The sequence below is a fragment of the Tachysurus vachellii genome, chromosome 16 (genome assembly GCF_030014155.1).
Source record: "Tachysurus vachellii isolate PV-2020 chromosome 16, HZAU_Pvac_v1, whole genome shotgun sequence".
Lineage (NCBI taxonomy): Eukaryota > Metazoa > Chordata > Actinopteri > Siluriformes > Bagridae > Tachysurus > Tachysurus vachellii.
Genome location: NC_083475.1, coordinates 13,283,134 through 13,301,084, shown reverse-complemented (window position 1 = coordinate 13,301,084; position 17,951 = coordinate 13,283,134). Strand labels below are relative to the sequence as shown.

Here is a 17,951-nt window from a genome sequence, read left to right as displayed (position 1 = left end):
GTGTTATATAGGCAGAGAAGTGACGTGAGGGTTAGCATGTACCTGGACACTGGCTGGGGAGAGTTGGGTTCCATTTTAGCCACTATTTTTTTTGACAGATAGCCAGTCTCTAAAAGTCACACCTACACTGCTGAAGGACTCAATGATGTATGAGCACAGCCATCTGATAAATCCTTTGTGTCAGTCTGTCCCTGACAATCGTTCATCATGTTTTGTGATTTTTAGGTTAGGAGCAATAGGACAGTTGTGGCCTCCAGTTGCAGCTGTTTTAATATTATCAGCATATGTTGAACCACCACTATGGGAATCAGCCCTAGTTTTGTTGGCACGTTGGTTATTTTTGTATTGTGAAACATCGCCACATGGAGTGAAACTAAAAACCTAGGAATTTTATAATTCCCTGAAGTTCAAGCCATGCCTCATCATAATTATAACCATTAGCTGGCTTGATGAAAAGACAGATATAGTTATTATATTAAGGTGAATTTAGTGATTATGAAATTACTGTCACCGTATTGATTTTTGAATTTGATAGTTGAATTATTAGCTGTTTTACATGTAGTTTTGTTCAGTACAGCAGATTGGCTTCTTGTTTGTGGGATGGATAAAATGATAGTTAATATCAGTTCCACCAAAATTTCAAATTACTTTTCAAAATCCATTTAAAACTAGCCCCCAAAAATTAGTCAGTGGAAAAAGGTGAAACATTTTTTTTCCTTTTGTCACTAGCTAAACAAGCTCTTAGAACATTATCCACTCCATATCCTCTATATCCATATATATATATATATATATATATATATATATATATATATATATATATATATATATATATATAATTCTATTATTCGGCTGCTGTCCGGGGTCGCCACAGCAGATCACATGGTCCGCAGATTAGATTTGGCACAGGTTTTACACCGGATGCCCATCCTGACGCAAAACTCCCATTTTTATGCGGGCTCAGGACTGGCACTTAGAGTTAACTCTTCAGTGGCTGGGTGAGCGCTCTGCCCGGGAATCGAACCCAGGCTCCTGGTCCTGGGTATAGAAACATGACCCTGCAACTGCATCACAAATAAACTCTTCTAACAATAATCTGATTTAGAAGTACTAAGGATACATATGCCCAAAGATGTATAATGATACATATGCCTAAAAGACTGGAGAGCATGGAGAGCCCTGCACATCATCTAAAAGAAAGCAGAGCGGGAAACACCCTGATCCAAAAAAGACGTTGACATTTATTCATTATTTTCTTCTTTGCACAGTCTCATTGACTAGTGTGCTTAGATTTCACAGACAGCACAGTCAATATAAAAATGGCTTTTATACACCAAAAGCAACAACTCAATGCTTTTGACCCATATGAATGCTCAAAGCACTGTGAGTTTTCCAGTGATGGTTTGAGATTATCATGTGAGGGTTTAGTCATCTGTCTTCTGATCTGACAAACCATTATGAAGTAACATTCAGACATTTTCCTGGTTTATAAATGTTCTGAGTAGGCACTTACCCTGGCATAATCAACCTATTACAGATTTCATTTGGCAGATGTTCTGTTACTGGTATGCTCTTTGCATTGGTTAACACTGAATCCTGATAAGATTGTGTTGTATCTTAATGTATCTTAAATCTATTTGTTACGATGTACAACATTTTAATTCAGAAAATGTGTGGTGTCATTATGCAAGTTACTTACATACTGTAGTTAATTCACACTGGTTTAATGCCTGGCTACTGCACAGAAGATCTGTTACATTTTTGGATAGAATATAACAATAGTAGCCATGTAGTCAAAATTCTCTATTAAATAGAAAAAAGATATATTTCATCAAAAATTTACACCATTGTCACTATAATGATCTATTCTACTAGATGTTCCCCTTTACAAACAGTTGGCCTCTCTAACCCGTCTATGGGTGTTGTACAGCACAGACGGTATTGCTTCACCACGAGGACTGCTTTACTACTGTTTACATGATTAACAGTCATTCACTGTATACAAAATACCACCATCCTTTGCATTATGTACCATCTGCACTCTGTGAATTACCAGAATTATAGCAATCCATGTTTTTTTCAGAGGGTCTTGGCTTTCCACTTCTTTGAGGCCTCATTTCCATTTCCACTGACACCTCAGACAGGTCATAAAAGGGGATATAGCGCTGGTTAAATGTGAAGACATCTCTTCCATTTGAATAGTTTGCTGTTTGTCAAGGCAAAAGGATAAACATTTGAAATGGCATGTTTTCCTTTTTTGCCTCGCTGGGCTGAAAAAAATGTTTTTGCAGTTCTCGAAATGAGCTGCTTAGAAGGAATTGTCCAGCACGTTTATGACAGTAGCTTTCACTTCCACGGCAGCCGGCATCCCATTTCCAGAAACCCAGACCCTTGTAAATGCAGACTGCGTTCCAATCTCAGGTATGATCAATGCTGTTTTGGATGGGCATCTCCTAATCTCCGAATAATTGTGATACTTTTTCAGAAACATACAAATCAGCAGGCAAGCCAATGAGATGATGGTGAGTAGCACACCTAACATGGTGATCACTGTCGTATCCCACTTCTCTTTATCCTTGGCAGGCTGCACTAATCCTTTTGTGGTTACATTGACACACTTGGCATTGTGTTTACTGTTGATGTTGTGGATGTCTACACAGATCTTATATTGTGTAGCTGGGGTGAGATGTGTGAGATTATACACCCTCACGTCAGATGGGACCCTGGCTGTAAAGGCCACAGTTGGTTGGTTGGTATTGGATGTTGTATACCACTTAATATTCGGTGCCAGACTGCCATGAGTGGTTTTCCAGGAAACCAGGATAGAGTTGGTCTTCACAGACTGGATGATGACTTCAAGGGAGTCACCTGTAGATTGTGGAAAGTATCCACTAACTTCCACTGAAACAGACTTCAGGTCTGCACCAACAAGATTGTGTGCCACACAAGTGTAAAGTCCAGCTTCCCCTTCAGTAATGTCATAAATGTCGAGTGTGCCCTCAGGATGCATGTAAAACTTATCTGCCACCATATTGGGGAGGATCCTATTCCCATAAGGTGTAACCCAGTAGATATCAGGCTCTGGTTCAGCAAAGGCCCGGCAATGCAGGGACAGTGTGCTCCCATTTCCCACAGCAACCTGAGTAGGCAGGCTGTCCGGAGAGATAAGAGGTAGACAGATCTCCGTCATCTCCCTGAAGTGAATCTGTCGCACATGCTGACCTTCATACTCAGGTGGTTCCACACAAAACAAAGAATCTGGCTCCATGAAGCGTATGTTGGTTTTGTTCATATTCATCCAGCGAACCACACAGTCACATCGGATGGGGTTGGAATGCATGCTGACCTCACGCAGATTGGGCAAAGACTCCACTGTGATCCTGTGAATAGCCGTAAGGGCATTACTGTTTAGCATGAGAGTCTCCAGCCTAGGAAGCTTGTAGAAGGCTTTTGGATGAATATAGGATAATTTTGGATTGTTGGTAGCTTCAATCTTTGTCAGCTCTGGGAGGTTGTTTAAAGCAAAGCTGTCAATGGACACCAGTTCTGGCATGCTGTTGATGCCCAGTTCTTTAAGATGTAGCATGTCCATGAAGTCACCTTTCTGTATTCTCCCAATTGGGTTCTTGTTAAGGTCCAAAAATTTGAGGTTCTTAAGATGCTTAAGAGCACCATGGGGAACGTCATGGAACGTGTTGTCATAGAATGAGATGCTCTCCAAATTGTCTAAGCCTGCCAGTGCATCATCTGGAATCTGGGATAAGTTCATTCTGGTTAGGACAAGACTTCGCAAGTTTCGCAAGGGCTTAAAATTCATTCCCTGTATAGAAGCAACAGGATTTTCACCAATCATGAGAATATCCAAATTGGACAGGTATTTAAACCACTCACTGTTTATGTTCTGAAGCTTGTTAGAGTTGAGATGCAGTCTAAGCAAATTGTGAAGGCCACTGAAAACCTCAGGTGAAATATAGGAGATGAGGTTGTGGTTTAGGTAAAGTTCCTGTAGGTTGCCAAGTTGGGAAAATGCATTATCTGGTAAGGAGCAGATCCAGTTTTCTTCTATGTGCAGGGACAACAAGTGAGGAAGATGGCCCAAGTTGATGTCACTTACTGAGGATAGGTTGTTTTGTGAAAGATCAATCTCAGTTATATTGGGCAAGTACTCCAAAGAATTCTCAATTTTAGCAATGTTATTAGTCTGCAGTAAAATAACTTTTGTATCAGCAGGTAATCTTAATGGTAGGTTGAAAAGTCCCAAATCATTACAGTCAACAGTAGGAGCCTCCATATAAACAGAGCTGGGAGAAAACCATGGCCTAATCTCACACACACAAAGTTTAGGACAACTGCCTTTATCCTCCACAGCAAGAACAAAGTTAGCCATTGCAAACAGCAATACAAAATAATCCACAACTGATTTATCCTTCATTTTGGTCAGATTCTCTAGTAAATTTGTCCTTGAAATTTATAAGAGAGCTTCAAAAATAATACACCATTTGTTGCTGAAGATCTAATTCCAACCAGTTCAATTTCCTGGGTTCAATTTGTTGATCTACTGTCCACTGAAAGTCTCCTTGTCTTGCTGTTATGAGGAAGGGCACACAAGCCAAACCAACATATGCCTCACGGAGTTGTGAGCAGAGGTGAAGCTGTTAATTTTCTATAATACTTCAGTGCAAGAACAGTCTCTCTGGTGATTACAAGCTGCCTTCATTGCTTCAATCCACTTCTACCTAAAGAAAAGAGCGTGAAAGAGAGAGAGAGAGAGAGAGAGAGAGAGAGAGAGAGAGAGAGAGAATATGTTATTACAAGAAAATGCAGTGGCATTGCTAAGACATACTGACAAAGACATTTAAGTATGATGATATGGTGTGACACTACAATACTGTAAAATATATGTTCATGTTCAGTATTATGTACGCAAAGCTTTCTATGCTTTCTTTTCTATACAGCGCTGCTTTTCTCAAAGAGTACGTTCATCACCCTATGTTCCAGAGTGATTCTCACTATATGCTCTTTAAGAAAGATTCGTCCCCTTGTTGGGTAAAAGAAAGGACAGACCCACAACTGCAATCTTTTTCTCCATTATTATCTATATACACGTTATTCACCTATTTATTTCTGTTGTCTTTTAAAGCTAAATACCATTTAAATTAAATCTTTGACCTATGGTAATTTAGTCCTTAGCAGAACTTTGTGAAAGTGTGTGATCATTGCTGTGCACTGGGAGTCACTATCCAAGCTCACTCTACTAGTTCAATGTCAAATTAGATGCACATGCCAGATGACAGACACTGATCCAGACCCGTTTTCCAATGAGACTACAGCCTCCAAGACCTTTCTGCTGTTGATATCCTCCTTCCAAGGAAAGCCACTCATTGAAATGTAAAGCTGGCTGTATTGATGGGCATGAGTTTCTATACAAATTCAAATTCCAATTTATTTATATAGCGCTTTTAACAATGGACGCTGTCTCAAAGCAGCTTTACAGAACATAAACATAATACAAAAAGTTAATATAAAGATTAATATAATACAAAAGTTCAAACTTAATGTTAGACATATATTTAAATGTGTTTAAATTTATCCCCAATGAGCAAGCCTGAGGCGACTGAGACGACTGTGGTGAGGAAAAACTCCCTTGGGTGGTAAAGGAGGAAACTTGAGAGGAACCAGACTCTAAAGTGAACCTCGTTCTCATTTGGGTAACACTGGAGGGTGTGATTATAAATATACAGTCTGACAATTGTGCACACTCTCAGTTCCAGAATCAACATTCAGCTAAGCGACAAACCAACAACTGGTACTGTACCTCCCTAAATAATTCCATATTATAATCATATTTATTATTTAGTCGATGGTGTAAAATAAATAATTAGTTGAAATGTAGATTGAGGTCTTTTTTGCTATTGTTTCAGCATTGAACAGCATTAATAAAAAAAAAATAAAAAACAATAATGTCCTGAATCAATTCTTGTTTTAACTACGGAAAAGTTTACTACTTTTGCTTAACGCTTGCTGGGTGAGAAGACAAGAGACTGCTTTTAAATCACAGAGCACCAGATACAAAAGTGATTTCTCAAGGTATGATGACACTTTAATAAACCCAACAGTAAAGGATTCTGATAAGACTTTTCTCTGGCACACTCATGAACACTCATGCTTAGATGTCCCCTGTGGATTTCTGCACTGGAAATAACCTGTGTGGTATTTCTATACCTTGTACATTAGAACAATTACTCAAACTGTTTGTTAGAAGCATCTACCTAGAACAGCAGAGTTATTTTTACGCATCATCACACTTTAAAATTCACCTCCTAATTGTTTTGTTTTTTTCTCCGTGTAATTTTTAAGAAATGCCATGATATATGCTTGGAAATCTAACCAGGAAGTACAATATATTTTACAAAGTTGGTTTAGGATACATGAGAAGTATGGTGCTAATGTGGAGCAAATAAAAATATAAATATTAATATATAGCATGTTTCAGTGGTAGACAGTTTGAAACCATCTGCTCTATTATACAGGTGTAAGTGAACTCAATTGCTTGCTCATTTTCACTTGATATTACTAATCATACTAATCAAACTTAATTATGTTTATAAGGTTTACAATAAATTCCCGATCATTTCTATATTAATATTGGACTATATCTTTCAGTTATGATAGATTTCTTTATACAGTTTCATCTCGGTGTTTTATTTAGTTTTTAAATCATGCTGCTCTGTAGTTAGTTTCCTGTCCCTAGAAAGATGGTTGCTCTGTTTAATAGAGAAAGCATTTCACATTGTGAATAAATTGCCCCTTTTACCTCATGCATTATAAAACAATGTAGCTTGCTGAAGCATGGATAATTTAGCACAATACTGTATTACATCAGCACTCAGTCAACAATGTCATCTGCATTGCCTCAGTATTTTGCACATGATTTCAATGAATGCCACTCGTCCCTTGAGCACTCGGTTTACTAGCAACGTTAAGGTTTAAAGGTCTAATAACCTTGTCTAAAAATAGAATATCATCATGGTATTAATTAATGTGGTGAAAATTAAAGGTGATATTTAATATCCTTGTACATCCGTTTACAACCACACAAAAACATTCATTGATTCTACATATACCCTAATTAATACAATATCTGTCCTTTATTATAAGCTCTAGCTGTAGGGCTACGGACATAATGATCTGCGCTTGATCATTAGTAGGTCACACGAGACATCACATGTGCTCCTATATCTGTGCTAGGAACTAAATAACTTACTTAAACCCCCCAGAAATCTCACTTCTATGGCAAGATATTTTGACCTTGCTCTATATTATACTGTTCTGCATTTTAAACTTTAAGCCAGCACTTGTAGACGACAAAAAAGAGCAAGTACTTCCTGTTGTGTCTTTTACACTGAAGACAAAGTGTGAAAACTCTTTTCCCACAGGATATGATGAAATCCTTACCAAAAGATATTTTTGAGAATGGCATCAGTATTTATCACATTGTCATATAGGAAAGTGGCTGGGACACAAAGAAAAGACAGAATGCATTTCAGTCTTTTTTTTTTTTTAAGTCATTGTACACCAATTCTAACTGTGAAACTGTGACACCGTAGCAACTATACAGTTGACTCAAATATATTAGGACGTTCAAGGTTCACAGAGAATAAACAGATTAGAAAGATCAGTGCTGCTTTCATTTTGCCACCGAGCACTGACTAATCAGAGATGCCCAAGCGTGTCCATTATTGGAAGAGCCTGGTCTGACATAAATTGGCCCATAAAAGGACATTGTTATGCACCCATTTTGAGTCAGCCCTGGTCCGCCTTGATCTGGTTCCTAAATACACGTCCTCGTTTGTTCCGTATTGAGTTTGACCACAATAGTTGTCTTTTCTCCGTCCTCAAAAGATATATTAAGACCTTTCACTCTTGCCAAAAAATAGACGTCCCATAAATGTCTAGCAGTACACACCCATCCATCCATCTTCAGATCATTAGCAATGTTGTCACATCCCTAGTGTGTTTAGTACAAAAGCATTTCAAACAGAGAAGAGGAACTATGTGTCTGGTTCAGTTAATATCTGTAACAATGAAATATATACAAACGATATTTACATCTGATGTATTTTGTTGACATTGACATTTTATGGTATGTCTGTATACTTTCAATTAGAGGGCTGAGCAGATTGAGCATTTTTTTAATTATAGCGGTCATAAAAAATATTATAATTTAAAATAATATTACATATTATTAACATTTTTTACTGAAATTTTGCAAATGTGGCATTTGTGGATATTTTTAGTCTTAATGTTTATTTTTATACGATAAATGTTGTGTCAGAATCAGGAATTAAAGCACCGCTACTCTAGGTTTTATTGCATTACTGTGTATCTTCACTATAAAGTGTCAAAAATAATATGTTTTATTGAAATATTGCCAAAATATTACAAAAACAGAATGCAAAATTGTTTTATGTAAAATTCCACATCAGCAATTCAAGTTAAACCTTGTTGTTGTGAAGCACAAACATAGAATCAGTGTTTTTTTTTTTTTCTTTCCCTGGTTCCAAATATATCCTGGTGCAATTTACAGCCAGTCAATGCTTCAGAAAGGAAAGAGGCAATATTGCAGTCGGAGACAAATGAGGGAAATTATCCTTAACCCAGTTTAGTAAAGGTGAAAACACACAGACTAAGGGCCTTAGAGCAAAGCTTGTAGGACTTAAGTTCTTGTAGGGACTTAAGTGGCAATAACTTGCATAGAGGCTCATGGCTTAGCAGACAGAGAGGAATTCAGCTAATACTGGCGCAAATGGAATCCCAAGATAGATGTGTCTAATCATGATCCCGATGTACTGCAGCATCAGGCTACAAAACTGGGGGGCTGGAATTAGAGAATGGGACTCACCTGTTATTGTGTCTGTGCTAATGTCAGTGCTGAGCTTGCACTGTTATAATCAGGTCTATATGAGAGCATTTTTGAAAAAGGGACAAAGGGGTCAGCAACCTGATAACCACAATGAAGTAAATCAGACTCATATATTTACTGTGTTGGGCAATCCTGTAGTTGGACTACACCATACCAGAGAGCCTCTCTAAACCACCAGTTTATCTGCTAGCGGAATGGTTTTATATATATGTTAAACTGTACAAAAAAAAAAAACCTTTGACACTTTTTCATTGTACAGTTACTCTGAACAAATGTTTTAAACTCATGGTATCTTAAGTATGTAACCTAGTGAGCCAGCATTAATGTATTCAGTGTTAGAGATTTAAGCACTTATGTACGTCGCTCTGGATAAGGGCGTCTGCCAAATGCTGTAAATGTAAATGTACAAGATAATGCAAATAAAATCTCAGCCGAATTCTTCAACTGACTGTGTTATAATCTGTTCAATGTGTCAGATTATACATTGAAAATCATCTAATGATAGACAGTGTGATCTTGAGTTAATAAGGATATATTCTTTTGTATGTTTTCATGTTTTGTGATTGCTTCCACTGTATTTGTAGCTGTCTTTTGAGTTTTGTGTCCTCTTACGCTGCCCTCCAATTGGTGGCTTTTAGACGAGTCCTGTAGCGTCGCACACGCAGAGATTTTAATCAACATTTTCTGACACTGCCAGAAATTTGTCTTTGGTTGCCGTGGCACTAAATCAGCACTCGTTCTAAGGTCAATGACCTCAACTCATGAGCAAAGAATTCTTTTACCGTGTGCAATTTTTCTACGCGACACTGAAAGCAGAATAAAAACTACACAGTATAAATCCGGCTTTAAAGAGAATGCAGTCTGTAAAACATTTGAGAGCCCTTATGCAAACCTTTCATAGTTTTAAATTATATTATGTTAAAACTGAAGGCTTCATGACGACTCCAATTATGTGACTTGACAAAAAAAGAGGTACAGTGTGGCTGTGTGAGAACAGATGCAGTGTGATACTGGTTTAACAGGAGGATACAGTACATCCTCAGGGGAAGACATTACACTTCCTCTGCTCAGATCTTCACAGACATAAAGGTCACATAAATGGAAAGTAGGGCAGCGGTAAAATTGCCTACTGCTTCACGGAAAATGGCCAATGCATGACAGAGACAGGCCAGAGTAAATTATGATCAAGTGGTTATTAACACACTGTCTTTCGCACCGCTGGGTATCAGTACTGTTTCTCTTACGGGTCTACCTGTGTTTTGCGTGGTTCTAGATAAGCCTCTCAGTGGGTGGTGTAGTTTCGGTGCTGGTCCTTCTGTGCCCTTCACTTCATTGATTTACTATTAGACTATTTCCAAAGTAAGAACGGAGTCCATTAAACAGGTCCTGCTAAGCAATATGTGTGCATAATGAAGGTTCATGAGCAAGGCGATTGGAGCCTTTCCCCCTCACACCTGCTCCTGCGTGCTTGCAAATCAGGAGTGAGTCAGCGGTTAATGCAGAATCAATGTTCCAAATTAACCAATGGACCCCACGCTTTGCAGTTTCCCCAGCCTGCATGCTGAGTTTTAACCCAATCTGCTCATTCAATCATAATCCCTAAGACATGCCCAAGAAAGTTTATGTCTGCAGCTGATGAGCACAATTCTTCTGGGAACACTATCTTCTGGGTTAAATAAATCTGCACATATCATACCTTGTGTGAAGAAGACTGAACACTGAGGTTCAAGCAACTATTGAAAATCTGAACTGTCCTACAGGGAATAGTCTTTGAGGTTCTCAGCTATCTTGATGTGAATAATATATAACTGGTCAGCAGGCTATGAGCCAGCAGGGAATAGGTTTCCTGAATAGGATCAATGAAAATATGACAGTGACATGATTTTAATGCTGGCAAGCTGTTTTATTTTTATTTTTTTAAGTCTAACCATGTATTTTCTGTACCTTTCCTTTGTTTGTTTTAAGCTTATTGTTTGGTGGCATTAATGTGACCTGAACTTGGATCGGCCCGTACTGTTAATTAATGAATACATTCGTAATAAAATAATGAAGTATTTTGTTTCTAATTCTTTTCAACTCCTGGAATTTTTTCACTGTTAGAACATTAAGTTCAGTTCTGTTGAAATTGTTGGGCACATAACAAAAGACATTATCAAATAGACAAAGCCAGAGGCGACATTAACAAGATAAAAACCTGTGAGAGGGAATGAGAATCTTCTGCGTGACAGCAGAGAGTTAGATTATTAATCATTGCAGTATACTGTAGAGTATATTATAGAAGAATAAACAGCAATAAACTTATTAAATTGATTAACTGATTAACAGTGAATAAACTGGTTGTAAAGTGTTTAATTTTAATATTTAAAAGTTATTACATTTTTTAAAAATGTAAAAACACATAATCCATGAACAACCAGTTCTCTGTAAAGCATTTTATGAAAAATTGCAATAATTGGCTCAAAGCTTAGATTGTTGTGAGAGACTCAATAATGGTTGGGATTAATAACTTTGACAGTCTTATATAACAAGCTGCTAGCTGAATCTTGCACAGGAAATCAGTCATGCATGACTTTTCAATAGGAACCGGTGTGATCCTGAACAGATAGACCACACAGCATGTTATGTTTTTGCTCTATTTCTCAGTGGCATAACTGGCATCACGCTCCTTCCGAACAGAAAAGTATACATTTGCTGCATGGAAGGCTGTTTTACAGAATAAAAGCCTTTTCTAATTATCTTTTGTTTGGCTGTTTTTGTAAGGCTATGTGCTGTTAAGAGTGCATCTATCAAAGTGAAGCTTTCAGAACACAGTAATTAAAAAAACTTGAAATAAGAGTATCTATTAAAATAAGGTATTATAGTTGGTGCTGAAGAAGCACTGTGCAGAGATTATTGTTTACTGCACTGAGAGAGTTAAAGAAGAATCCATTTTGCTTTTAGAGTATTTTCTTTATGTTGGACTCAATTCATGAGTGTCTAGTGTGTCTAAGTCATGACTCTCCAGCCATATTTTCACATGTTATTGTGATGTGTTTGACAGCCCACACAGTTTCCTTTCCACTCTGACACTCCAAGGCTATATAAATTTGCTCTTAATACACACACCCACACACTGCTTTGTGGTGCATGCTGTGCAGTAAAAGACCATTTACGACACGGAAGCTCTTCAGAATCTCACCATACAATCTGAGATGGAAATTAATTGAAGGTTTCAGAGCCTTCGTGCATAAGAGCCATCCGTAGGGTTCAAAGCAGAATGTGTACTTTCTTAAAGGTTTCTAATTGCCTTATCCTCCAAATGGATCTTAAGTAACTGTACTACAACTGGGTTTGCAGAAATTGGTTCATGTAATAGCGGAAGATATCAGAGCAAGGTCTTCCACTAATGGAGGAACTGTATACAGTTTCTTACTCTGCACATGCTGCTTAGGTTAACAAACTAGTGAGTGTAGAGCTGGGCTGCTTAGTGAACAACAGTACACTGCAATAGCAAGAAACACATGGTGACATTAGTGCTTAATGGTAGTGAGTTACAACAGGGGCCTGCATTTCATAGATTGTGTCACGACTAAGACAGCAGGAGCAAATGACATAATGATGTATTATTTGTGTGGCTGCACATCTGTCACTAGGTGTAAGATACAGCGCTCCTAAAAAGGCCTGGGAAAGAGAATGAAATTAAACACTGCAGTTTGGTTAATCGGATAAACCCAGAGGTTATGTGATTAGTGCCGAACGCATGAATGCAAATCGCTCATAGCTGCTGCGAGAGGGAATGGATCCGGCATCATAACGACACTATTCACAGCGACGCGCGCATGTCATTGGAGGAGGCGCGCGCGGCGTCCGTGTGTCACCGCACCGACTGCAACAGGGTGATTTAAGAAGGGAAAGTGGGCAAGAAAAAAAAACATTGTGCGTGATACAAAACATTCTTCCAGTCCAGAGCAACACCAGGACCCATAACCGCTACGTTTACGCGCACACCTACCCCTGTCACATGAAGGCGACCGGTGCGCTGTGGTTATAATGATGCACCATGAAAATAATCATCAGATCAATTTAAAGCGACGTTTTAACGACGCAGGGCGCAAAGCAGCGCGCGCTCAGACGTCTGCGGAGTAGAGAACATAATCCAATAATACAGATACCCCGAGATTCTGTTCATTTTATTATACGTATTGTTGCTTTATTATCGTGACTTTGAACAGGAGGAATTTCTTGCATGGCGAATTTACGCAATGTGCACTGCATGTTTTCCCTCCGTTAACTTGCGGCTAAACAAGACACCACACCAAGACACCTTTATCTCTATGTAATGACAGGTACTAAAGGTTTGAACTCACGTGTAGAAGTCAGTCCATAAGCTGAGGTGCGAGATGTATTCCGTATGTTCCCATCTGGCGCAGTAGATCACCATCAAACATGAAAGTGATGGACGCGATGTTCTTTCCGTTACGCACTTGAAAGCCGATCAGTCTGTTGTTCTTTCACCTTTTGACCAGATGAGAAGTGTAAAAGTCCATCAGCAGAACCTACACTCAGCTAGATGTGATTCTGAACTCGCGCTAACCTTTTCTTCCGATTGTCAGATGCGCGTCTGCGTCTTCCGCCCGTTTCCCCACTGACATGCGGCTGCGATACCCAGCGCTCATTAATAGTCAACAAGACCGTCCTGACTCTCTAGAGAGCAGCCAATAGCGGTGCAGAGCTTGCAAACTCATGTGTTCGATTGGCTAATAATGCGTGCCCGTCAAAAACAGCCCAATGGTGACCAAGAGGTGGCCGTGATTCGCTCAGGTTTTCACACACCTGATTGGTTAAACTAGTCCGTCTGTCATGGAGACCTGTTACAGAAGAAGATACCTAGGAAAGGGCGCAAGAAAAACGGATTTGCGCGCAAACATCTTCCATAAATTGCTCCATATACTGCAAGGAAAATGATACTTCTTCAGTAGAATTCTCTCCAGAACTAATTGTCTAGACAGATTAGACTCATATCTAAATCTGTCACAATCTATCCTCAATTACATTAAGAAAATTTAGTGCAACTTATTAAAACTGGTCAGATTCAGTCTTTTATTCCATTTTGATGCGCAGCTCCATGATCAGAGGAAGAGGACTTTTTTTTGGAATGTTATCTCTTCTCCAGATGTTCTGTTGAATACAGATGTTGGAACATGAACACGACAAAAAAGCAGTGGGATTTGTGACGTCTGTGCATATATTAAAATACACACATTCACAACAAGTAAATAAAATTGTCTACATCCTGTTGTAAACTATTGGATTTTATTTTCATGAAATAGAAAATAAATGAAATTTATTCTGAAGAAGTAAGTCAGGCTTTCAAAGGCATAGAATTGCATCAGATAGGTTTGGGTTCAAACTTAATTATATAAGTTAGTCCATAAGGTGAGCTGCAAACTCTCTATTCTGAACATAAAAAACATCATCTTATATCATATCATATCATATCATATCATATCATATCATAACCTATTATGTGAATTGTGTATGTATATTAAACTCATTTGTTATCTCCGATTTACTGTTCTATCTTCAATGTTCATACTGACACAAGAAGTGATGATCAGACTTAACCCATGATCAACAAGTTATATGTAATGCACTTCTGAGAAATAATCTCCAGGGCTATGTAGTGAATCACTTCTCATATAACTGAACAAAGCACAGAGCAGTAAACAGTTCTAGAGGTATAAAAATTCATGGGTTTTATTGTTTACCTGAAGACAGACATTGCCAGGGCCAGTAGGTTTAAATGGGCTATCAGGGTGCTTGCAGCGGCAGCATATACACTAAAACTGTAATGATACAGAGATTAGCATGGCTCCTGCACGGACTGTGCAGCAAAGTTCTGTATCTCTTCTTCAAGGAAAATGTACAGATAACATGTTTACCAATCAAAATGATCTTATTTGCTTTTTTTTATTATTATTATTATTATTTTTATACCAAGAACAACAGCACCACCAATTGAATTTGAATTGAATTTAATTAAAAAAGTAGACTGTAGGCTGATTTCTTTCTATCCCAGACTATAGACAGTAGTGTTATGTGATTACACTTGATAAAACCTTAGATTTCTTGTGCATTGGGGGTCATATATTTAAGCACCCTTAACTGATACATGCATAACGCTCCATCAACATTGACTGAGTGCAATGCAATAACAGGTGTAGTAAACATGAACAAGGTAGGTTACTTTCTCAGTTATCAATTTTTCAGACTGCCTTTGGAGGTGAAACTAGACATAAACTGACTCAACATCGACCAATCAAAGTACCCGTTATGCCATAACGTTTGTGTGTTTTGAACTGAAGAGCTGGATAATGCTTGCTATTCACAAGAGACAGGGCATTGATCTAAAAAAAATATGTTGTTGCCTGGTTTTCAGTGACATGTGTAATAGTTCTGTGCCTTTGATATGACCCTGTGTTATAAGGCTCAATCATAATAGTTTCATCAAACAATTTCACATTCAATACCATGACCATAGCACCACTATTACATCACTGCCTAACATCCATCCATAAATGTATCCAAATATTGATATCTAGAAAACAAACCCAACATCACCCTTGAGTTTACAGTATTTGTATTGTATTCTTCTTGGCTGCATTCGGTAGCCTATTTAGTGTTATCAGAAGTGATTTCCCATAAACATTATACCAAGATTGGTGGCAGGAGTAGGATTGATAGAGATTTTTTTTTATATATATTTGCTGTACATGTAGCATATTTTTCCTCCAATATATTACTTTATATTATATAATGTTGGCATGTACTGTACAGATTGCATTTTGCTAACATTCTTTTATTACACCAGTTTTGCAGGAGAAGGGGTGTGCATGAATATTTTGCATATTCATCAAATCTGTTTTTATAATGAGAGGAGTGGAGGTGTTTGTGCTCCTTTTTTTTTTTTAGTGGGACCAGCATGTCAGGCAAATTATCATGCAGTGTAGGAAAAAATGTTCTTGTGCTAAAAAATTGGTAAATCAGCAAAAATTCAAAGGAATAAAAGGATTAAATAGGGCCTAAGTGTTTATAATAAAATGTTTTTTGTTGTACTTTTTGTAGAAATATACGGCATGTAATCTGTATAGTCTGTATCAATATTGCATGGACAAAAGTATCTGTGCGATAATGTGTACAGTATTGTGATAATAAAGAAAAATGTGAAGATTATACAGATTCAAAATAATCAATAGTCACATATGTGGTGGTACTAGCCATGTTTTTTTTTCTCAGCACCTTTGTCTTTGTCTGTAGGAAATGGCTTTGGTTCATGAATAGATCATGAAGGAACTATTCTTTACCATGCATACCCCAAGACCTTCTCAGCTTCACATACTATGAAAAAAATACAGCAGCACAAACAGGGTCATGCTCCATTACCGCTTTTTTTCTCCCAGCCCACATTTAGATGCTGCTATGCCCTGAAAAATGAGCAGGGGGATGTAGAGGTGTAAATCTATGCTGTGGATAGCATCAGGATGTATTGGGTATATTATTCCTCCAACTAGCCTTTTCCACCTTTCCCTGAAAAATTTTGGAGAGTGTTCTGGGGGCATGGGGTGGTTTGTCATGACATATTGATCATCTATTTTCTGCCAGACGGAACCTCAGAAGGCAGTACAATTTATTGACTGGAGTTTCACAGATATAAATACTTTTTATGGGTAATGCTTTGCTATTGTGTGGAAAGGCTTTCAAAACCTGTACAGTCGACTTTAGCTATACATGGTGTTCTTTTGTTAGACCTGAGGCATCTAGCTTCTTCCAGAAACTGATGTTGATTTTATTCTCAGATTTGGGCCTTATTTCTAACACAATTATGTATGACAAAATCCAGTTACTGAAAGTCAATGGATACAGCTAAAACTAGATTCTTAACTGGAACATTTATACATGTCTGTCCACTGGTATGTTTGTGCTGACGTGGCTGATTCAGTAGGAGGAAAAAAACATGGGAGAAAACATGCACTTAAGCGAGATGCAACACTGATCCTTCATAACCGCTGTGTGTTAGTGAGGCACAATCCTATACTGCACTTCCCACTGCCTCAAAATTACTGTGAAATTGTTGGAAAGTGGAAATAAGACTGCAGCAGGCTGGAGGAAGCACATGAGTGGACTGGAGTAACACTTCACCAACTTTTGAGCATTATGGGCTGTCTGTCATCCCGCTGTGCAGAAAACATGATGTCGGGTGTTGCTTTGTTTAGTTAAGACTCTGATGTGCCTGCCACCAGCGCACACACACAAACATACACTAACTTTCATTAACTTCCCATACACCCGATATACTCAGCTATCTTATGCCAAGTAAAAAAGCGGAGCATATTTTCATAACCCCCTATTTACTTCTCGGTGCTAGTGACAGTAAATTGCCCTCCATGAACTCAAAGGAATGTTGGTTTTTCCATATTTATGCTAAACAGCTCGTAACTTAATGTTGTTTGTGATGTATCTTGCCTTTTTTTAGAGGTAGAACCCCTTGGGTAACGTGGCAGTGTGGTTAGCTGAGTCTAATTTCTACAGTATACCTAGTTTTCTGCCTCTAGTTTGTTCAAATTTTTTAAGATGGTTATATAATGTGAATATGTAAACATAGGAAATTCACATGGAATAACTTGTGATTCTATTTTGCCAACAGAGTTTTCTATTAGAACTTAGAACATGTGTTATTTTATATTATACACATGCTGGTTTTTTTTCTCTCCTGACATTAATAAGACCCAAACCTGTTTAAAGTGCTGACTCCTTCCAAAAACAGCAAATATATGCCTCACAAAAAAACACACCACATTAATGATTAGATTTATGTGGACTCACAAGTCCTTGAGTAAGTTGTTACAATAAAACAGATAGTGAACAGATGTTTTAATATAGAAACCATTCAAAGCTGCTGTAATATAATCATTAATCAACATCTGTTGTATAAAACTCTGTTCTCTTTGAATACAAAATAGTTTTATTCTCTCATAATGAAGATCAAGTA

The 17,951-nt window shown here is 37.9% G+C and overlaps 1 protein-coding gene across 2 annotated transcripts; it reads right to left on the bottom strand.

Annotated features, from left to right (window-relative positions):
• Window positions 1-1,244: 1,244 nt before the first annotated feature.
• On the bottom strand, window positions 1,245-13,543 carry LOC132859321 (leucine-rich repeat neuronal protein 3). Of its 2 annotated transcripts, none has more exons than XM_060890034.1 (2): window positions 13,270-13,543; window positions 1,245-4,736 (listed from the first exon to the last, which is right to left on the bottom strand). In XM_060890034.1, exon 2 carries the CDS (start codon window positions 4,430-4,432, stop codon window positions 2,309-2,311), a length of 2,124 nt encoding a protein of 707 aa, XP_060746017.1. In that variant the 5' UTR covers window positions 4,433-4,736; window positions 13,270-13,543; the 3' UTR covers window positions 1,245-2,308. The 2 variants fall into 2 exon arrangements, with proteins under 2 accessions (XP_060746017.1, XP_060746018.1); XM_060890035.1 differs by having other exon boundaries at window positions 1,245-4,732.
• Between the last annotated feature and the right edge of the window lie 4,408 nt (window positions 13,544-17,951).